The 17208-nt window shown below is 42.8% G+C and overlaps 1 protein-coding gene across 9 annotated transcripts in view; it reads right to left on the reverse strand.

The window, feature by feature from the left end:
- Positions 1 to 17208, reverse strand: part of EPB41L4B (erythrocyte membrane protein band 4.1 like 4B) — a 138390-nt gene that overhangs the window by 50307 nt on the left and 70875 nt on the right. The window contains exon 16 of one of the 9 annotated variants that reach the window (XM_027550471.1): positions 13656 to 15894. The exons of the other annotated variants lie outside the window; for them this stretch is intronic. Coding sequence (XP_027406272.1) covers positions 15747 to 15894 — 148 coding nt within the window. The 3' untranslated portion in view covers positions 13656 to 15746. Of the gene's footprint in view, positions 1 to 13655; positions 15895 to 17208 lie in introns of those variants that run through there. 9 annotated transcript variants of the gene reach the window in all.

Consider the following 17208-nt stretch of genomic DNA (forward strand, 5'->3'; position numbering starts at 1 on the left):
GGGGAGCTTAAGATTCAGCATCAGTTCTTCTTATGAATATTCAGGTCTGACTTTCTTTAGGATTAACTGTTTGGATCTCCTTGCAGTCCAAGAACTCTCAAAAATCTTCTCCAACATCACAGTTCAAAAGCAACAGTTCTTCAGTGCTCAGACTTCTTTATGGTCCGACTCTCACATCCATACATAACCACTGGAAAAACCATAGCTATGACTATACAGACCATTGTTGGCAAACTAATGTCTCTGCTTTTTAATATTCTGTCTAGGTTTGTCATAGCTTTTCTTCCAAGGAGCAAGTGTCTTTTAATTTCATGACTGCAGTCACCATCTGCAGTAATTTTGGAGCCCGAGAAAATAAAAAATCTGTAACTGTTTCCGTTGTTTTCCCCTTTATTTGCCATGAAGTGACGGGACCGGATGGCATGATCTTAGGTTTTTGAATGCTCAGTTTTAAGCCAGTTTTTTTCACTCTCCTCTTTCACCTTCAAGAGGCTCTTTAGTTTCTCTTCACTTCTGCCGTAAGGCAGATAAGACACAGTATCTATCCGTGTCTATTTCTGGATTCTTCATATTTTTATTGATCTATTTGTGTATTGCTAAACCAGCGCCAGACTGTCTTTTTAAAATACATTTTTATAGTTTTATTTATTTTTGGCTGTGCTGGGTCTTTGTTGCTGTGTGGGCTTTTCTCTAACTGTGGTGAGTAGGGGCCACTCTTCATTGCAGGGCATGGATTCTCTTTGCAGGGGCCTCACTTGTTGCGGAGCACAGGCTCTATGGTTGTGGCACAGGGGCTAAGTTGCTCCATGGCATGTGGGATCTTCCCAGACCAGGGATCAGACTCGATTCTCTTGCACTGGCAGACAGATTCTTTACCACTGAGGCAACGGGGAGGCCCAGCAAACTGTCTTAATTCCTTTTGTTTTAATATTTGAGTCTTAAATATCTGACGGGACAAGTCCTGTTTCCTTTCTCCCATCGTTTTTCTTTTTGTCTCGGCTATCCTCATGCATTCACTCTTCCAGATTACAATTCAAGTTACTACCAAAAAAAAAAAAAATCCCACTGGGATTATGATTTGAAGCATTAAATAGAATTGATTTGGGAGAATGAATTCACAAGGTATTTCTTAGCATTTATTCAGATCCTCTTAAATGTTCTTCAGTCAGAATTTAAACTTTTTCTGTAACAGTATGGAACATATCTTACTAACTTTATTCCTAGCTATATATCAGTTCTGTCACAGTTGGAAATGGGATCTCATTATTACATTTCTTCTTTTTTTTTTTTGCTACTAGATATATAAAACTACTAACTTTAGGCTATTTCTGCCTCTGGTCGCTTTGCTGGACTCATTAATTGGAATTCACTTGTATTTTAGGGATAATCACATGACTTTTGTTTTTGCCTTTCCAGCATTTATTCTTTATTTATTTTTAATTGGAGGATAATTATTTTCCAATACTGTGTTGGTTTCTGCCATACACTAACATGAGTCAGCCACAGGTATACATATATCCCTGCCCTATGAACCTCCCTCCCACCTCCCATTTCCCACCACATCCCACCCCAGCATTTATCTTTATTTTGCTTTCCTGGTGTATTGCATTGGTAAGGCCTCCTGAATGATACTGAATATTAGCAGCCATCTTTGCCTTATTTCTAAAATCGGTAGATTATCTCATGTTTCAATATTAAATGTTGATTTGTGACAAATTGTAAACTAGGTTAGAGACAGTCCTTCTACTCGTAGCCTACTAAGAATCTTGAAAGATTAGTATGACTTATCTGAGCGAATCCACTCTGTTCCTAAGTGAACACTACTTTAAAGAGCTTTAAAAAAAATCTGTTCTCAAACTCGCTTTGATTTTACCATCAAACTTATCACTCCAGGTTTTAGAATTTAGTTTTCAAGAATCTGTATGACATTTCCCTGTCTATTCTTCTGGCATTTCCCCAAGACCCTACAGTTTTTCAAAGAGTACTGGTAGGTTCAGCAATGACATATTCAAATTTTCTTCAAGGCCTTTTTTTTTTTTTTCCTGAACCTGAAGACTTTAACTGTAAAGCTTTAACTTTAATAAAGACTTTAACTGTAAAGTATTTCCTGACTACTCTGTCTTATCTTCAACTTCAATTTCATCCTCTTGGTTCTTTTTACCTTCTGTAGTTAGTATACTGACTAGCTTCCTTGTCAAAAGAGAAAAGCAAAACAGAAGTTGAGCAGCTCTTCTTCTGTCCTGTTAATTCCATATACCATCCTCAAGATGGCTCTGCTATTAAATAGTTCATCTTTTTGCTCCAACCAAAGCGTGCATCTATAGAGGTCCTTTTAAAAAAGGTCTCATCCCTTGTTTTTATATGTTCTACCTTCTTCTCCTACCTTTGCCACCTGATGCGAAGAACTGACTCACTGGAAAAGACCCTGGTGCTGGGAAAGATTGAAGGGAGGATAAAGGGACGACAGAGCATGAGATGGTTGTATGGCATCACCGACTCAATGGACATGAGTTTGAGCAAACCCTGGGAATTGGTGATACACAGGGAGGCCTGGCATGCTGCAGTTCATGGGGTCTCAAAGAGTCGGACATGACTGAGCTGAACTGACTTTCTTCTCTTTAATACACTGTTTTAAACTGTGGGTTCTGAATGCCTTCCTCTTTCAGATTACCTGATATTTTCAGTTTTTACATTTTCAGAATGTAAAAATATTCCCTCTTAGATCTACCCTCTGTTTGATATTTTTGAAATCTAATCTTCTACAGATTAGAATACATGGGGGATTACACCCTGAATTCCACTCATTTCATATTATTGATTCTAAGACACCAGGATCATTTTCTTCCGAGGGTCTTGTCACCCACACATTCCAACTCAGTCTTCCTCGCTGACCCAGCATTAACAACACAACACCAGCAGTGTTTCTTCTACCTTCCAAACAACCAAATCATCAGCCAGAGAGGCCAAGGCCTCAACGGATGCTCCGCTTGCAACTGAATGCCAGTGTCTGGATGGCCAAGAAGTTCCCCAAGGTGATAGGCCAGCATGCAGTCTCCTGGGAGAGCACAATGACATTCTCCATCCAAGGCCCTCTGGTGCCTCCTCTGGGCTGCTCAGTTCACCCTTAGGTGCTGCCTGTACTCAGCTGCTCTTTTACCTACGCTGGCTCATGTCTTGACCTCATAGCAGGGTTCCCAGAGGCAAGAACAGCTTCTCGGTAGTCTACACAGCAGCACATCAGTTCTCTAAACACCTTCCAGAGGAGCCTGCTTGGGTCAAACTGGCACCTGTTTTACTTTTAGCCTAAGTGGGGGCAACTCCATGTTCCTAATCAGAACTAAAGCATTAGGGTGAAGTGAAAGTTGCTCAGTCGTGTCCGACTCTTTGCAACGCCATGGACTATACAGTCCATGGAATTCTCCAGGCCAGAATACTGGAGTGGGTAGTCTTTCCCTTCTCCGGGGAATCTTCCCAACCCAGGGATTGAACCCAGGTCTCCCGCATTGTAGGTGGATTCCTTACCAGCTGAACCACAAGGGAAGCCCAAGCATTGGGGAGATGCTGACAAATATCTCAGTAGAACATCCCAATTAATAGGCTTCAGAAGGTTGCAAGTAGGTTAAACCACTTGTTCTCTTGGTTGTTGGAGCAAGTGAACAGGACTGGGGGAGCCTAGAGACTCAAGCAGCCTAGGGACTCAAGCAGCCTTGTCTGCTTACTCCAGTGTGTTCTGTGTGCTGTGTTTAGTCACTCCGTTGTATCTGACTCTTTGTGACCCCATGGACTATAGCCTGCCAGGCTCCTCTGTCGATAGGGATTCTCCAGGCAAGAATACTGGAGTGGGTTGCCATGCCCTCCCTTCTCCAGGGGATCTTCCCAACCCAGGGATCCAACTCAGGTCTCTGCATCGCAGGGGGATTCTTTACCATCTAAGTCACCAGGGAAGCCCAAGAACACTGGAGTGGGTAGCCTATCTTTTCTCCAGGGGATCTTCCTGTCCCAGGAATCGAACCAGGGTCTCCTGCATTGCAGGCGGATTCTTTACCAGCTGAGCTAGCAGGGAAGCCACCACCCCGCGCCCCACCCAGTGTGCTATACAACAACACAGTTTCTATGGGTGCCAAGGACAAGAAAAGGCTGGGAAGCACCATTTCTGGTCCATAATTCAGTCCATTAGCCTGGAATCGTGGCTCTTGATTGGGACTCTCTTAGCAGAATCCACTCAAGTACCATGACATCACAGCAGATGGTGTCAGCCAGAATCCTGCCTCCTGACTGTGCATTAATCATGCTCTCTAAATACCCTTGGGGGAGAGGCAGGGAAGCACTCACCTTCTGAATGCCCTGCACTGTGCCATCTATTAATTTACTTAATCTTTCAACATTTGAATAAGGAACAATTATTATTATCCTTATTTTACAGATTAGGAAACAGGACCAGAGAGACTAATTAACTCTCCCAAAGAGACACAGCTAGTAAATGGCAGAGCTGGGATCTGAACCCAGACGATGACTGTAGAGCCCTGTGCGCTCCTCAGTGCTAGGAGACTGTGGATCCCTGGGGATGATGAAAGCTGCAGTACCGTGACGTTAAAAGGATGCTAATTGGCACTTAGCTTTGGCTGTGCTGCCCTTTAGCTGTGGCCTTAGGTAACTCATTTCACCTCTCCGAGCCCCAGATGCTGCATTTTTGGACAAAGATTTATTAAGCATTTATATGTTAGGAACTCAGTTTAATGAAATAATTTGATCTCTGCCACGTCTGGCTGAGATAGGAGAAGGTGCATTTACCCATCACGGTTTCCAGGACATCTGTCACTTATTTCCATTTTAATTTAGCAGAAACTAAACAGAGTAGGCCTTACACCAACACACTGTTGCAAGTTCTTTTTGATTTAGTGCAAGCATACCACTTGGTGGTAAGAGTATAGTTGAAAACCATACCTTTCTCGTAATGGGTTTCAGAAGGAAACCGTACCTACATCTTAGAAATGTGACACATTACAAATATTAGGTCTATTAATTAGGGATGATTTCCCACAGTAACTTAGTGGTTGTATTTTTTTAAAAGCGACCAGAGAGAAACAATGCCACCACCTCATTTTTCTCTTGTCTGAAAAGGTCAAAATCACTTTTTTGGGTTTTTTTGCATGGTTTAATCTTTTATATGAGCTACTAATTGGCAGGAAAAAATTTTCCCCAATTTGTAAATATTTCAAGACATTTTCCAGGCAATCAACTTAGAACTGGCTAATGAGTGTTAACACAGGTGGTATCTGAATCCATAGACTGAACGCTCTTGTTTTCAATAGTTGATTAAATGCATGTGTGGTCAATTGCTCGGTTGTGTCCAACTCTTTGTGACTCCATGGACTGCAGGCCACCAGGCTCCTCTGTCCACAGGATTTCCTAGGCAAGAACAGTGGGGTGGGTTGCCATTTCCTCCACCAAGGGATCCTCCCAACTCAGGGAGTGAACCCACGTCTTCTGCACTGCAGGCTTGTTCTCTACCACTGAGCCACCAAAGAAGCCCAGTTTATTAGATGCCTGGTGCCAAAGACACCTGGTGCCAAATTCTCAAAAGCAATTCTCAGTGCCTATACAGTACCTGGCACAGGGAGGCAGCAGACCAAATATCTGTTGGATGGATGGTATAGTGCATTAAACTGGACTCTCCCTCGGTAACTTATCAAGTGTCCATTCATAACAGCTGCCTTTACTCTAGTCATGAATTCCCCAGTTGTCCCTAATGTTACATATGATCTCAGCAAAACTGCAGAGAAAAACATTACACATCTTAAGGAATGATGAGGTTTGTTTGGTGGTAACTGGGTCTCCGTCCCACGTAAGCTACAGCAGGATATGTTTCCATGTGTCAGTCTGGAGTTTTCCTTTGGTGACTCTGCTGTCCATTGGTTTCAATGAATGACTGTAAGCAAGTCAAACATCTGCCAGAAAATCCATTTTATCCTGATGTCATGCTTGCTCAGTTTTACGAAGCCTTAATCTAATTGTTTGTGTGGGAGGCTGTGAGGAAGGGCTCTATAACTTTTGTGGGGAGATCTAGGACTTTAGCAGTTCCAGATGAATTTCAGGATCTGGGTCCAAAGAATAAATATTTCATGAGTTCACTTCTGCACAGAAGCTCATGACTAAGAGCATATTCAACCTCTTTCCTGTCTGAAGAAAAAAATACTGACATAATTATTGTTGTTTTCCTCTAGAGAGTTCACTTTTAATAAATCCAACAGTGCTTTCCCTCCTTGCTTTCTTACAGATTCTCTTTTTGCCTCTCATGTCTGCATTTCAGTGCCTGCTGCTGCTGCTGCTGCTAAGTCGCTTTAGTTGTGTCCGACTCTGTGCAACCCCACAGACGGCAGCCCACCAGGCTCCCCCGTCCCTGGATTCTCCAGGCAAGAACACTGGAGTGGGTTGCCATTTCCTTCTCCAATGCATGAAAGTGAAAAGTGAAAGGGAAGTCACTCAGTTGTGTCCGACCCTCAGCGACCCCATGGACTGCAGCCCACCAGGCTCCTCTGTCCATGGGATTTTCTAGGCAAGAGTACTAGAGTGGGGTGCCATTGCCTTCTCCGATTTCAGTGCCTACTCTTAGCCTTAAAAGAATATTCTTCTTTCTTCCCCCTTTTCTTTAGATATGTATGTATGTGCTCAGTTGTTTAGCTGTCTCCAACTCTTTGTGGCCCCAGGCTCCTCTGTCCATGGAATTTTCCAGGCAACTATACTGGAGTAGGGAGCCATTTCCTACTCCAGGGGATCTTCCCAACCTAAGAACTGAACCCGAGTCTCTTGCATCTCCTGCACTGGCAGGAGGATTCTTTACCACTACAGCCACCTGGGAAGCCCTTCTTCAGGCAGGGAACAGCATTAACAGACTTGCCCCCAGCCACTGCTTCAAATGCATCCCCAATAGCATCGCACGAGAGCCCTCAAGGAACAGTTAAGACAAATAATTGTTGCCATGAAAGCACAACTGCCAGGGTATAAATTAATGTCTAAAGAGCCCGTCCTTGAACTTATGGTTGCTGGGAGGAAGGATGGGGTTCCAGAAGGGATAGTTAAGGAGTTTGGCATGGACATGTACACACCACTATATTTAAAATGGATAACCAGCAAGGACCTGCTGTATAGCACATGCAACTGCTCAGTGTTATGTGGCAGCCTGGATGGGAGGACAGTTTGGGGAAGATTGGATTCATGTTTAGGTATTAGTGCCTAGGCTGTTCACCTACCTGAAACTGTCACGATGCTATTAATTGGTTATACCTCAATACAAACTAAAGTGCTTTTTTTTTTTTTAGAAGAGTCTGTTCTTTATCAGCCTCTGTAGTCTGAAAGAGCTATGGCAGATTCAGGCATGAGCTGCAAGGGTTATTTTTCTATTCAACAGACACCATCCAATATACCCAAATGAATGAAATTATTCATTCCAGAAAGAAGTTCAGGTTAGATGAATAATCTGTTCAGGGCCGGTTTTAGACACTCTAATTGCACAAGACCTAGTGTGAGCAGGAGCTGAACGCTGGGTATGAGGTTCTGAGGGGATACAGAAGGGGATTCATTTGTTTTGGTTTTCATTTGTGCTTAAAAAAAAATCTCAAATGGTCTTCTCTCTGTCCTTCAATTCTTGGAGGTTAACCTCTGAAGCCATATACTGGGCCAAATTTTAAGGGCTTTCAAAATTGCCTTTAATATAGTCACAGCATCCCTACCCAGCCATGAATGCAGCTGGTGGAATTGTCAGCATAGCAACACCTTTTTGCTTTTGAGGTCTCAGCTGTAGAAAGAGGATGTGTAAACCATTCACTATTCAGTAGGGGATGATGAGGGAGATTTCTGCAGGTTTCTTCTAACATGAGCCTACGGGGATGTTCCTATAATTATTCTACATCTTTTAAGTGGATTGCCTAGGCTATAGCAGTTCTGGTATTTTAAATTCTGCAGTCTTCCCCCTAGTCAAACCACTAGTGAGTCTTGGAATGTGGCTGTGATTTCAGAATGCATGGATTAGAATTTTAATTGTAATTAAATGTAAATCTGTCCTTCCCTGATCAAATGCACCAGGGAAATTCACAATGTCTGAGTAGAAAGTTCTTAACTCCCAAACAGGAAACGGAATGTGGATATCAGAAATCAATTCCTTTATCCTGGATATTTTTAGGCTGCCCCTCTTCCTTTTTCAAATCTCCGGGGCATGAGGTATCATGCTGATTGTTACTTGAACTTCTCAAAAAATGCTTTTACAGACTATCTGGTAAAGATCAACTCTTCTCAGCCTTCCCTGTCTTCACTATTAAGAAGGCTAAGATGATGGGTTTTAGTTCATGCATCTGATCTTTACTAAAGAGTAGGACCCTAGATTAAGGGCTCCAGATGTTTTCACAGTAAACAAGGAACAAATGGCATTCAAAACGAGGAAAAGCTACGCAACTTAACCTCTAGAGGAATGCAACTGAAACAGAAATTCTGATTTTTAGACTAATCAGACTAATAAGACTTTAAAAGTTAGCCAAAGCTAGGAGCATGCTTCCTATGGGATCACAGAGGCCCTGACAGATTGCTACTGTGTGTGCAGAGGGGAGAGGTGTAATCAGATAGAACATCTCTGCAAGGAAATTTTATTAGGCAATATCCAAATTAAATGCGCACATTCCTTTTGGCCCAGCATCTCCACTTTAAGGAATTTATTCTTCAGATGGATTTGCTCAAGTGCACAAAGCATACAAGTTGTCATTTCAGAGATTCAAGGCAGCCTAAATGTCCATCAATACTGATTAGCTAAATAAATATGTGCTTGTTTATACACAGAATAGCTCTAGATTGATAAGAAATGCTGACAGTAGTTGCCGCTGGGGAGAACTAAGGAATAAAATGGTGGAAAGGAAAAGTAACTCTTATGGATATTTTTGAATTTTTACCACTCTCTGTATTACTTACTAAAAAAAAGTTGAAAGGCACAGCAGTTCCCTTTATTACTTTCTACTTTGTCTCCAAACAGTTAAAAGCGTCCTCTGCTTTGTGGAAGGTGAAATCCCAGGTTGGGACAGGTTGGAACTGAATGGGAACTCTGTTTCAGTTCTCTCAACTTGAGTCCAAAATGTCCCAGCAGAAAGGATTCTCCACCAATTCCTTCTCACCAATTCTTCAGACCAAGTCTTGCAGACTGGAAAGCATTGCCCACATTTCCCCTGAACAGTTACTTTCCCATATTCTCAGGCAGAAATATCATTTCTATTTCCTTTTATCCCCTCTCAAAAGATTCCCATGCTGTTTCTGCTCTTCACTTGTTAGAGTTTCAGAGCCATGTCTTTACCTATTGTGTGAACCTTCTTCCATCTGATCTTTCCTTTGGAACCAAGCACCCCTTTCTGTTGCTAAACTTAGACCACACATCTCAACCCATCAACCTAGGAGATAGACCATTCCTTGAGCTAGACTTTCAGTCTCCTTGTCCTACTTCTTATCCCATGGACGGCTAAGGCCTTAAATCTCAAACTGCTAAAAATTGCTACCAGATAGCATTGAACATACCAGCTAGCACCAAACAAAGCGTCTTCCACACACAGTGCCATTTAATTCTCGTAATGGGGAGAGACTGTTCAATTCCATTTGGGATGAGGAAAATGAGGCATAGAGAAGATCTGAAACTGGCGAAAGGACACGTGACAGGTTAGGGGGCAAAGATGAGTCCACATTTCACCTACCCTGCGACTGCAGGACCCTTGCCCCAACAAAACCACCACTCCACATCGGATGGTGTAGTCTTTCTCTCATCAGCCTGCAACTTCCTGCCATTTTACTTCTGCAAACTTCCCCGTTACCCTACCACATGGTCCTCAGACCAGGGGTGTGCGATGCCCTCTTAAGTGGTTGGAATTCACTAGGCTCCTGCTTCAGCAGGAGGGCCCAACAAGGACCTAAGTCTTGGCTTGATAGATTCAGGGGGAGGAAGGTCATGATGAAATAAAAGCCATATAAAGAACCACTAGAATTCTCACATTCTTCTGCTTCACACTGAGCTTAAGGAAATGCAAAACTATGCCAAGAGGTCAGATGAAGCAGCTGCTTATGATGCATCCATCCATTTACTTTTGAACATTATGCCTCTTAAAAAAAAAAGTCAGCCTCTAATTAGTTAAAATTGAGACACTAAAACAAAGGCAAACAAAGCCAGATAAGAAGCTGTGCTTACCTGCCCACCTCAAACTGTCCTGCAGTGGCCATTAAAAGGATGGTTCTTAGGCCTCATCCCAACCACCTAGAGCCTCATCATCTCTATTTTTAACACACTGTTCAAGCAATTATTTGGCTTCCTAATTTTTTTTTTTTGGAGGGGGGCAGGGCTTTCTGCAGAACTGTTGAGAATTTCTTTAGTGGAGTCTTAGCTGAATGTCAATTTCACCTCTATTTCACCTTTTATATACTCTTGAGATATCTTAAAATGCAATGCCTTTCTATAAAAGGACAATATGAAGGATCTTTGTGGGGATGGAAATGTTCTGCATCTTGACTGTATCAATGTCAATATCCAGGTATGATACTGTACTACAGTTTTGCAGGAGGTTACCACTGGAGGAAACTGTGTAAAGGATAAATCAGATTGATATTATTTTTTTACAACTGCATGTGAATATACAATCATCTCAAAAATAAAAATTTACTTTAAAAAGTGAAAAAGAAATGTGCCACCTTTCATGTGCAAAGAGGGGACTTTCCTTCATTTAGTGGCAATTTGCTTTTCCTCTATCTCTGCCCTCCTTATACCTTGCCTAGGAATTTGTTGCCTCTGGTAGCAAAATGCTGCAAGCAGATCATCCTAGGCCTATTTAGGGTTATTTACCTGGTACTTTGGGAAGATTCAGTCAGGCAGGGAATTGACTTACAGCCAAGTTTAGGAAATATTGATCAAAAGGGATCGATACGGCTGCTCGGGGAGCTCTTTGATGAGATCGGATCTTAAAAGACTAGTTAAAAGCTACAGAGTCAACGGCAACAAGAAGGATCTATCATTAGCTGAGTTCAGAGTAGGACCCAGGAGGCTCGAGTCACTGACCTGGAAGGATGGTGGGATATTAAGAGGCAGGAAAAACAAAGGACTCGTGCACTGTCCTTTTTCCTTTCTCTTTGTTGTTAAAGAGAACCACTTTCAGTGGAAGTGGTAGACCAAGAGATGAAACAGGCAAGCAGGTTTTGAAGGCCAAGGTAATTACCTGTCACGATTGCAAGACTTTCCGTCCACACGAATTACATCAATCTGATGACACTGTCAATTCACTGTTATATCTTCTGAGAGATCACAGAAAAACAATGGATATTTACAAGGTCAGTAAGTAACTGAGTTTCAAAAACGCAAAAAGCTAATCCCTTTAGTTCATGGAATTCTGAGTACGGTTTTGCCAGCAGATAGTATTCCAAAAGAAATGACTAATTTGTGAGCTCTCAGGAAGGAAGAAGGGGATCATCTCAAATGAGTGATTCAATATGAAAATAACTCTCAATCTCTGCTCCTTTGAAAAGGGTGCTGTTGGTGCATGAATGCCTGAATGGAAGGGTGACTAGGCTGCAAGAGAAAGGGTAGGGGGATGGACAAGGTATGGAGGAGGGTTATTAGCTCACTGGTGATGGTGATGAACAAGGTTACAGACAACTGGTGTGGAGGAGGGACAGACAGACAGACACTACACTGCTGGTGGTGGGGGGTGACATCTTAGTAGTTCTGGATTTCGGTGTCGTGACTCTTCAACATCATCTAATAAGTCCCCTGTAGATGTGGATCAACAGGGTCCCAAGTCGTGGAATAGTTAGCAGTGAAAGGCCTTAAAGTACAGATGGGCAGACAGACTTCGGGGTCAGAATTGAGTGACCACCTCTCAGTTGTGTGACCACTGGCAAGTTGCTTGGTTAGACCTAAGCCTGAGCTTCCCCATGTGAGAAAAGAGTATCACAGAGCAGTCAGGAAGATCAAATGACGTGACATATGCAGAGTTTGAAGCACACACCTGGCTACTAGCCCCTGTATGTTTGTGGGGATCAGTGTCCACCTACCAGAGTTTCCAATATCACACGGCTAGACCGTCCTCTGTCCCACTCAACATTATAGCAATGCCTCCAATGAGAACACCATAGGTACACTGAATAATATTCATGGGAGGCAGATGAATCCAGAAGATACATGGTGGTCAAAGTCCTGTTCAAGGGATGATGCTCCCAGCTGGGTATGGTTGTTCAGATTTTTTCAGACCAGCTCAGAAGTGATGGATTCTTGCCTGTCATCTGGTGAGATGTTTCCTTTAGAATGAATGTAACATAATTCATCTCCTGAACAGACATTCATTGAGCACTTGCTATTCATCAGGCATCAGGGAACAAAGGAGAGTGTGACACAAAGCTTAGACCTAAGGAATGTACCACCTCCAAGATGAGATGAATAAGAGAGGCATAAAACAGTGAGTATATCATTGACATACTTGGAGCCGGGGGAAGTAGTAGAACAGAGCACAGCGCCTAGCTCGACTGCAGAGCTGGGTGGGGGCAGTCAGAGTCCCTGGGAGAAGACAGCGATCATGAGCAGAGGCTTAAGGGATGAGCAGGAGTTGGGCAAAGAGGATGGGAGTGACAGCATCCTCAGCAGAAGGAACAGCGTTTGCAAAGGCACAGATGGGAGTAACAGCAGGGTATGGTGAATGCCAGGAACTGCAAGCAGTTTGGTGTTGTAGGAGTTTAAACAGGAGGGTGAGAAATGGGGGGAAATACCCTAGTTGGAGCAACAGGACAGGAACAGATAGCGGGGGAATTCCAGAGAAGGCCTTGGACTTCATCCTGTGGGTGATGGAGAACCCTGGCAGATATCAAGCCTTGCAAGGATGCAATCAGATGGCGTTTTAGAAAGACCACTCCAGTGGTTGTGAGGAGGATGAGCTTGTCAGGTGATAGGAGTCAGGGAGATCAGGAAAAGGGTACCTCTCAGCCAGAAAGAAGATGCTGCTACAGACCACTGTTGATAGAGAGGAAATGTGGATTGACAGACAGATGCTAAGAAGGCAAGCTGAACAGACCTGGGGACTGCCTGGATACACAGGGCAAAAGGGAGAAGAGTTGTATATGACATAAATTCTTATCCTGGGTAGGAAGAAGAGAGTCCAGGTGAAGTTACTTTTTTTTTTTTTTTCCAGTAAAATAGGATGACTTTAATTTTGACATGTGATGCTTGATATGTACAAGGATATACAGGGTGAAACATCAGTATAAAAACTCACAAGAGTTGTCTGCATTACAGAGAATAGCTTCAGAGTCAACAGCACTTATAAAATCTTAACAAGATGAGAAGAGCGGGTAGACTGATAAGTGAGAAAAGCAGCGGGCAGAGGAAGAACCCCTGGAAAACACCAATCTTTCACAGGCAGACAGGCACAGAGGCTGGTACAAAGAAGAAAAAGTACAAGGGCTAGAGTCAGAAATCCCAGAAATCAAGGGACTAGCTTCAAGAAGCTGTGAATGGGTGATTACTGTTGTCAGATGTAGTAGAGAAAGGTCTGCGAAGTTGAAGGATAAAAAGCACACACTTCCTTTAACAATTAGGAGGTCGTGTATGTATACTGGTTAGACCTCTTGGTTGCAAACAACTGAATCCACTCGAGTTACTTTAGGCAGAAAGGTATTTATTAGAGATTATCAGACAAGCATACACAATCTCCAGGAGGGCACAGACACAAGTGTGGAGGTCTCTGCCAGGATGAGCAGCTGCCAAGGCAAACACCCACCCTCACCGTAGGACTGTTACAATGGAAACCCCCTGCCATCTGGGACCAGGTCATAGAAGCCCTCACCAGAGCTGCCCTGGATGAAGAAACACCTCGGCTACTGTGCCTACAAGTCATGCCACTCTTCCTAAGAGCAGTCTCATTCTAGGATGAGCTTGCTCCACACCACCTAACTCAATGTTCACGTCAGACTTCCAAAGTCCCATCACCTACCTCATCCACAAACGATACCTCTGTGCAGTGTCAAATGAAGATGGTGTCCAAAAAAAAAAAGAAGCAAGAATAGTCTTTATTGCTCAGAAACACAATTGGAAAAAGGTATCAATAAAATAAAAAGATTCAGAACACAATTACTTGTATGCAGCACAAACACTGAGGATCAAAAGGTCTGCTAAAGGAAACACGCGTAAACAAGGGCCTCGGGAGAGTTTACAGATGATGGGCTTGACCAGGCCGCGCCTGCAGTTGATTCTCTCCTTCTGGATAGACTTTCGTGGTAACCCCTCCAAAAAAGGTCAGATTTCGGCAATAAACTATCTCAAAGGATGGCAACACATCTTTAAAAAAAAAAAAAAAAAAGGCTTGAGAGGGCCAAATTACCGTTACATATATGAAAATGGCACAAGAATTGACTTCACAAAAATACTAAGAAAGGGTCTCGAGCCTACCTATCAAGAGGGAAAAAATGACTTACTTGGGAGCTTGGAATGGGGGGGAAATAAATATTTGGGTACAAGTTTTATTCTAAAAGACAACATACTGATTTCTGGTTCTACAAAAAGACTGTAGCAACACCCTCCTGTCCTCTTGCCCAGATGCTTTGGCACAACGTCATTAAAATTTTATATGCTTTAATTTGAGCCATCAATGGGTCTCAGATGCATGTTGCCTTATATACATATATATATATATATATATATATATATATATATATTTTAAGCTTATTTATTTTAGCTTTTGGCCATGCCTCGAGGCAATGCAAGATCTTAGTTTCTCAACCAGGGATTGAACCCATGCCCCCTGCAATGGAAGCGTGGTGTCTTAACTGCTGGACTGCCAGGGAAGTCCCTGTAGGTTGCTTCTTAAGAAGTCTAGGATAAAAACCAACCCTCAAACTCTGCATATTCTGACAGTGTGTGTTCATAATTATGTCTTCTGAAATCATGCAAGTTAGCAGCACCGATCATTAAGACATTAAAAAATTATTCTTGTACTTGAGCAGTAACTTCTATAAAGACAAATGCTATGCGATTTATGATTAATAAAACTGCTAAAATTCAAAATGGCTAAACTGCTTTAAGATAGGAAATTCAAAATCTCCCTGTGTTTATATAACCTCTAACATGTTACATACTTTATTTAGCTTCTGAAAGAGGTAATCCTCTGTTAGAGAAAGTCTGAATGTTATATGCTCAGCCTAAACATATTAAATGTTGACAAATCACAGAATTTTAGAGCTAGAGAAGACCTTGTGCTCATTTAGTCCAACCTGCTCTTTTCGGGCAGGGAAAACGAGGCCAACAGAGGGAAAATGGTTTGTCCAAGATCACACAATGACAGCAGCTGGGCCCCAGTGACCCCAATCCCCACCGCGGTACTACATGATACTCTCTCTACAGAGCAATCTTCCCAAGTTTTCCTGGGTTTATTTGGTCCCATTCATTAAATAACAAAGAAACATAAGGTACACGGCAATACAATAAACACAGACTTATACTCCAATTTTAAAATCAGAATATCAAAACGATTCCTGAGCCTTTAACTACCTTCATTTTATTGAGAATGCAGTCCACAGTGAGTTATGACTACCTATCGTGGTTACGTGCAAATATTTACACGGACACTGAAAACACCATTCAGAACTATTCCTCGGAGACACTGCTACAAACACGTCCATGTGATGCAAGGCACTTTCCATGGGATGGAATGAAACTATGATGGTGAATGGAAGTAAGACGCTTCAGTCTCTCAAAGCGCAGTCATGACTTTATCTCGATACATCATACTTTGCTTTCCTCCTAAGTTCTTCTGGTTCTGGTCGTGGACATAATCGAAATGGCTGTCATCTCCACTGGCTGACGCTTTCCAGTGCGGCCTGTCATCCTGAAAGGATGGCCTGTTTTGTTTGCAGAGGGAGCAGTTAGTGGCGGGGGTATGGAAGACAATCAGAGAATTGAGCGAAGCAACATAAGCACAAAGGAAACGGGCAGGGGAAACCATGAACGACATGAATGCAGGTGGTTTTCAGAAGAAACGCACAGATTCTCTACTTTCAAGTGTTTTTTTTAAGTTCAGACGGTCTGGTCCTCTATCAACTTCCAAGCTGAGAACAGCGCTGCCTGTGGCTGGGCCATCATCCCTCCAAGGGTGTCTAAGGATCTAGTCAGTCTGGGAAAAGCTAGGTGATGGTGAAAAAGGTTCCTTTTCTATGGGGATTCTCAGAGCTGTTGCCATGGGAACATACACCGTGAATGCCTTATTCAGCCTCTTCTAAAAGTGCTGGACCAAACATCATTCTCTTTTCAGGGAGAGTCTGATAAAATACCATATGCTGGGTCCCACCCTCAGAGATTCTGATGCCGGAGGTCTGGGGTGGGGCTGGAACTCTGCATGGTCAAGCTCCCGGGTGGCACAGATGCTGCTGGGCATCAGGGCCACCTGCGAGCTGCACTGGGCCAGCCTTCCTGGCATTCCCAGCGAAGACTGCCTCGCAAGGAAACCAACGTGGTAAAATAGGCAAAAATCCGTGTTACGTTTTATAGGCATGAGGTTAAATTAAAAAGCATTTATATGAATCTCTTCCATGCCTCATGTCTGGAAAAGAAATGGTCTCTGCAATACAGAAACTTTTAGAGGTATTAGTTCACTAGTCTAACTTGCTTTTCAATGTTCCATGGACATCAAGTGCTTATGATCAAACCGCACTGTCGTCCTACAGGATCCGCAACAGACGGGGTAAGAAAGATCAAGAACTAACTGCTCTCCTTGGCCTTGTTCTGAACGGAGGTTTTCCCATCACTCCGTTCACCATACTTTCTCAAGGAGCCAGGCTCGCAATCTCACTAAGAAATAACTTTATACAAACTGAATTCGCCAACTATGTTTCTGAAAGAGCTTCACACACAAACACCCATTAAGACTGATCTGAAATTCAAATCTTAAAAGGAACGTTTGCTTTTATGAAGCTGGCATTAAAAAAAAAAATCCCAAGCTTAATCATAAATACAACAAAGCAGATGCCAGTTTATCTGGGAAGGACCACAGTCGGTTAGGACACAGGTGGGCAAACACGACCCTCAGCCTAAACCCCACTGTCTGTTTTCATAAATAAGCTTTCCAGAACACAGACAGGCCCATTCACTTCTGTATCCTTTGCGGCTGCTTTCAAGCTATTCAGTACAATAACAGGGTTGAGTAGTTGTGATAGAGA

Source organism: Bos indicus x Bos taurus, chromosome 8 (genome assembly GCF_003369695.1).
Source record: "Bos indicus x Bos taurus breed Angus x Brahman F1 hybrid chromosome 8, Bos_hybrid_MaternalHap_v2.0, whole genome shotgun sequence".
In the NCBI taxonomy this organism is placed as follows: Eukaryota; Metazoa; Chordata; class Mammalia; order Artiodactyla; family Bovidae; genus Bos; species Bos indicus x Bos taurus.